Source organism: Nyctereutes procyonoides, unplaced genomic scaffold, assembly GCF_905146905.1.
Source record: "Nyctereutes procyonoides isolate TBG_1078 unplaced genomic scaffold, NYPRO_anot_genome, whole genome shotgun sequence".
NCBI lineage: Eukaryota > Metazoa > Chordata > Mammalia > Carnivora > Canidae > Nyctereutes > Nyctereutes procyonoides.
Window position 1 is genome coordinate 11,341,648 of NW_026575032.1, and position 5,567 is coordinate 11,347,214.

General features: G+C 33.2%; 1 protein-coding gene across 1 annotated transcript; it reads left to right on the forward strand.

The window, feature by feature from the left end:
- Nucleotides 1–3,356: 3,356 nt before the first annotated feature.
- Nucleotides 3,357–3,617, forward strand: LOC129504425 (non-histone chromosomal protein HMG-17-like). Its single transcript, XM_055317131.1, has one exon. It carries the CDS (start codon nt 3,357–3,359, stop codon nt 3,615–3,617), a length of 261 nt encoding a protein of 86 aa, XP_055173106.1.
- The last annotated feature ends 1,950 nt before the right edge of the window (nt 3,618–5,567 follow it).

Here is a 5,567-nt window from a genome sequence, read left to right on the forward strand (position 1 = left end):
AAATGTATCTTAGAAAGTACAAGTAAAATTTATGATAAATAATTACACATCAACAGACACTTTAAAATAGGAAAGGCTTCCGCTCTCAATGAATACAAAGTAATTTTGAATATCAGCATTTCCAGAGGCACCTGGGTGGCTCAGTCGTTGAGCATATGCCTTTGGTTTAGGGTGTGATCCTGGGGTCCTGGGATTGTGTCCTGCATGGGGCTCCCTGCAGGGTGCCTGCTTCTCCTTCTGCCTGTGTTTCTGCCTCTCTCTGTGTGTGTCTTTCATGAATAAATAAAAATAAAATTAAGAAAATATATCTAAATTTCCAGTAACACAAAAAGCAACTAGTTAAAGCAGAAACTACAAGAAATTGAAGAAGGAAAGGCTGAAATACACTCATATTAGGAGACTAACATATCACTGAGTCAAAGACAGGTCAAATGGGCAAAGAATAAGTAAGATACTACAACTCAAATTAGATGAATATATATACAAAATGTTCAAAGTGATAATAGAGAATATATTTCTGAAGCTTACAGAGCATTCTAGAAAATTTAATGTGCATTAAGTAAAAAAAAAAAAAAGAAAAGACTTCAAGTTCTAAAATGTAGATACATTACAAATAGTATTTTCTGGTCACAATACGAAAAACTAGAAATTAATATTATAGCAAAAGAACAAAATATCATTCTACATAGATTTTAAAAATTCTTTAAGAGAGAGGCAGCCCCAGTGTACCCCCTTCAGCCCAGGGTGTGATCCTGGAGACCCGGGATCGAGTCTCATGTCGGGCTCCCTGCATGGAGCCTGCTTCTCCCTCTGCCTGTGTCTCCGCCTCTCTCTCTCTGTGTCTCTCAGGAATAAATAAATAAAATCTTTAAAAAAATCCTTAAAGAGAAATTGGTGAAAGAGAAATACAAACCCAACTAACAGTATTTATATTAAAAGTAATTATTAAAACACTTGGTATCAAAATCCATAAGTTAAAACTGAAACACTGAGTAGAAGAAAATCCATATCTTTGTGTTATATGTACAAACACATATCAGTAAAAACAAGACAAGGAAAACAAATGGGAAAAAAATCTCAAGTAATAAGTAGGAAAAATTTAGTAAACTTAAAATGAGGAAAATAATATCAATAAAAGCAGAAATTAATACAGTAAGAAAAAAAGCAGTAGCTAAATATACATGCACATATATATATACAACATATATAATCAAATATATACTTATGGATATATATACATAACTATATATACATGTGTATTTGTACATATAATACATATATATTTGTGTTTAGATGATAGACTGAAAAAAATAACATAATACACAAGCCATTACCTAATATGTAACAATAGAAAAACAATAAATTACAAATATTTACAGAATAAAAAATGAAAAAGAAAATCATTTAAATAGAATATATTGGGATGCCTGGGCGGTTCAGCAGCTGAGTGTCTATCTTCGGCTTAGGTTGTGATCCTGAGGTCCTGGGATTGAGTCCTATCGGGCTCCCTACAAGGAGCCTGCTTCTGTCTCTGCCTCTCTCTGTGTGTCTCATGAATAAATAAATAAAATCTTTAAAAATAAATAAATAGAATATATCAATATCTTATGAGTATTTTGCATAACTCTATGCAAATTAACTTAAAATCTAGATGAATGTCTTGGAAACCTAACATTAAAAATTGGCAACAATTTTGAGAGATAATTTTTAGATATTTAGAAAGAGAAATGGTTTAAACACAAGTTTCTACAGAAGAGAATAAAGAAAAAGTAAAGTTTAATTTGTTTTATTTAAGCAGGTGAACGATTATATCTAAACATGATAAAGACAACATAAAAGGCTGACTCACTGATAAATATAAGCACAAAATTTCTAGATAAATATTAGCCTGTTAAAAAGAATATAGAGAAGTAATATAGCATGACCATAAATCTGGGATCCATTCTAGAAATTTAGTTCACTCATGATTCAATATTAATAAATATATTAATGTAATTAGTATAATAGACCTATACAAACATAGCATCTGCAAAGAAACAGAAAAGACCCAAATTTAACATTGTTAATATTAATACATACATGTACATCATACATACCAACATAGAGAGTTAGAAGGATGAAGTGTTATAACTGTTGATGACTCTAGAGTGACAAGCATGTGAGTGATGATATTTAACAATGAGTCTCCCAACATTTCTGTAAGTTGGGAATGTTAAAGAAATGGAGGAAGAAAATCCTAAAACATTTTCAAAAATCTGATTTAAATCAATGTGAGTCATCTTTAAAATAGCAAAGGCATTGACCTACTTTTATTTTTTTAAATCTGAGTTCCGGAGACAATTTCTAGGAAAGAAATTTTTCTTACATGTCCGTGAAGTATTCATAGAATCAAGACCACTAAGAAGCAGTTTTGCTGAAACATTTTCAAAGTGTGTCTATCTCTGAAAATTTGAGGCTGCTTCAGGTTATCCCAGTGAGATTATACTAACCACCGATACTTACCCTCCTGACAAATCCAGCTGACTAGCTTGAGTATAAATGTTTAATGTTTGTTTTACAGTCTATTTTACAACCAAATTATATAACACTACTTAACACACATCTTCAGAGTAGGTTATGCTGTCCAAATGTGGTTAAGATTATGGGATTTTTTTTTTGACCAAAACATTGTTACAAATTTAAATGATAAACGAATAAAAATGGTTAAAACATGAGATAGAATTCAGCAAATTCTGATATTTATAGTATCTTATAACATCATGAAAAGACACTCTTTGTATTTTAAGTTATATTTTATAAATTTTGTTCTTGACTTTTCATATAATTTGATATAATTCAAATTTCTACAATAAGTAATGGAGCTCACTGTCACTAAATAATATCACAGCATCATGCTCCTAGTTTATGAATAGGCTTTTCCCTTTGTCCCTAATTATCCTTTTTATGCTTGTTTGTGCTCTTTCCTTTATTGTAGTTTTTTGTTATTTCTTTTTCTAGATGAGCAACCAAACTTTCAGTAGTAGATAGAAATTCAAGCAAAATATTTGTATTTATTAATATGCAGAAAAATGGGGGAAAAGATGATTTATTCCTCCTTTCAGCTTCCACAGTTTAAATAAATACATTGTTTAGTGAGAGGAAAAGGATTTTGGGAGTTTGATGGTACAAAATCCTGAGGACGGTTCTTTAAATAAAATCTCCTCAATTCAAACTCCTCTCTTCCTATACTTACTTATGAGAATCAGAGAAATTGAGCAGTGTGAAGAAGAAGAGGCAGGAATGACCTCTTCTGGCCAGAGCCAAAGCCGTGCATCCCCCATCCCTGGGGCCAGTGCTTACATCCCCGCCGTGGCCCCATGCCCAAGAGAAAGGCTGAAGGAGAGGCTAAAGGAGATAAATCCAAGGTGAAGGATGAGCCACAGGGAAGATCTGCAAGGTTATCTGCTAAACCTGCTCCTCCCAAGCCAGAGCCCAAGCCTAAAAAGACCCCTGCAAAGAAGGGAGAGAAGGCACCCAACGGGAAAAGGGGGAAAGCTGATGCTGGCAAGGATGGAAATAACCCCGCAGATAATGGAGACCAAGCACAGAAAGCTGAAGGTGCTGGAGATGCCAAGTGAAGTGTGTGCATTTTTGTTAACTGTGTACTTCTGGTGACTGTACAGTTTGAAATACTATTTTTTATCAAGTTTCATAAAAATGCAGAATTTCGCTTTACTTTTTTTTTTTTTTTAAGCTATGTTGTTAGCACACAGAACACTTCATTTTTGTTTTTGGGGAAGGGCATGTGTCACTAATAGAATATCTCTAAAGCTAGAATGATCACAAGGGGAAAAACACCTTTCCCTTCTAGTTTTGAGAAACTTCCGCTTGGCTCCCAAGAGGATGATGGATTCCTTGATGTTGACACACATGAGCCACGTTGGTGGTGTGGAAAAACTAAAATTCATTTTTTTTGTAATGTCCTCTTCTCCCTCTCTGCCTTCAACATAGACTTGACTCCCTTAAACCCAGAGACCTGTTGGAACCTGACCCCAAGAAATGGTTCCCAGTATGTCAGGCAATCTGGACTTTACAGTGTCACCACTGAGATGGCATCCCTCAAAAGAGTTCCTTTTTTAAGCTTGTGGATCTTCAGATTGATAATTCTGCCATTTTCATTGCATTTCCTGAAAGTCAAGGTCGGCTTGTGAAAAGTTGTTAAACAACATGCTAAATGTGAACTGCCAACCCCCACTCTAAACTTTCCCTGTTCAGAGCATCACATGAAGACTTCATTGGGTTTTAGAGTGGCTTTCTGATTTTGGTAGCCCATTGAAGAAGGGAGTTTGAAAGTTGTTGTATCCTGTTAACGATCGTCCGCCCTTGTCCTGCCTGAAATACCATGATTGTTTATGAAAAGTATCTTTAATAATGGTGGATACAGTTTGGATTAGAAAAAAAGAAAAGAGAATCAGAGAAATTGATCAATATCTTATTAGGACTTCTTTACCATATAACATAACAAGGTTTAAGAAGTATCCTTTCAGCCACATACTTTGAAGCCAACATATTCCTATTTTCTGGAGGGTATTCATAGTTCCTTTCTCTCCTTCGAGTCATCAGGTTTAAATGGAAAGACCACCTGAGTGGGAGCTGTGGGATGGAGCTGTCAATTCTGGCTCTAAATGAATTAACTGTTACTTGAGACTAAGTCATTTCATTTCTTTTACCTTATATCAGACAAAATCTGAAGTTTGAGACAATGAATGAGACTGTGTGTATGTGAAATTTTAGAACTCCAGTGAAAAAGAATTCAGTGGCTTCAAAGGAATTTAATTTTAAATCAAAATTAATTATTCAAGCAATCTCTTAGGAGGCTGGCTAAGTATCAAATGTGTATGTAAAATTTGTCAATTTCTTTCTTTATTTTTACATATATTTTGTAGTTTATTCATCCTCTGACACTATAAATAATCTTTAGAAAGAATAATTTAAAAAATAACATTAAAAAGGTGTTAGGACTGAAAGAAGTTATGATGATATCTGTTAATAAAAGGCAGAATTTACAATGACTAATCAGTTGCGTTGATAAAATAAATGATGTAAAAATATGTTTTATCTAGTACAATTATTGGGCTATAAAATTTACTGGGGCTATTATCTTATAGCTTTATTTTATTGGAATGATAAAAATAAAAATAAATCCATACATTTTTGGTTTAGAAATTACTGAAATGAAACTTTCTACCATTTAATTACATCTTTCAAAGGACTATAATCTCTTAATTGCCGTGAGCTTCTCTTTTATCCTAGTAATTGGCATTCATGCACATTGCATTCATATTAAATTTTTCATGTCAGAAAGTAAGACTGACTGCTGAATTAGATGCTTTCCAAAAGTAAAGCTTCTGCTCTTTTAGTTTATGATATATAAATCACATTGAATATCCCATCAAATATCACGCTTTGATGGGGTTAATCTATATGTTAATGATTTCCCTATTTTCTGTGATATCCTGGCCTTTTCATTTACTTAATACACTGTACTTGTGCAGTTTATATTGTTTAAAAAGGAAATGTGCAAGTTA

What these genes read in the sequence shown, in the direction of transcription:
- LOC129504425 (XM_055317131.1), top strand. Translation starts at nt 3,357, where the DNA reads ATGCCCAAGAGAAAGGCTGAAGGAGAGGCTAAAGGAGATAAATCCAAG.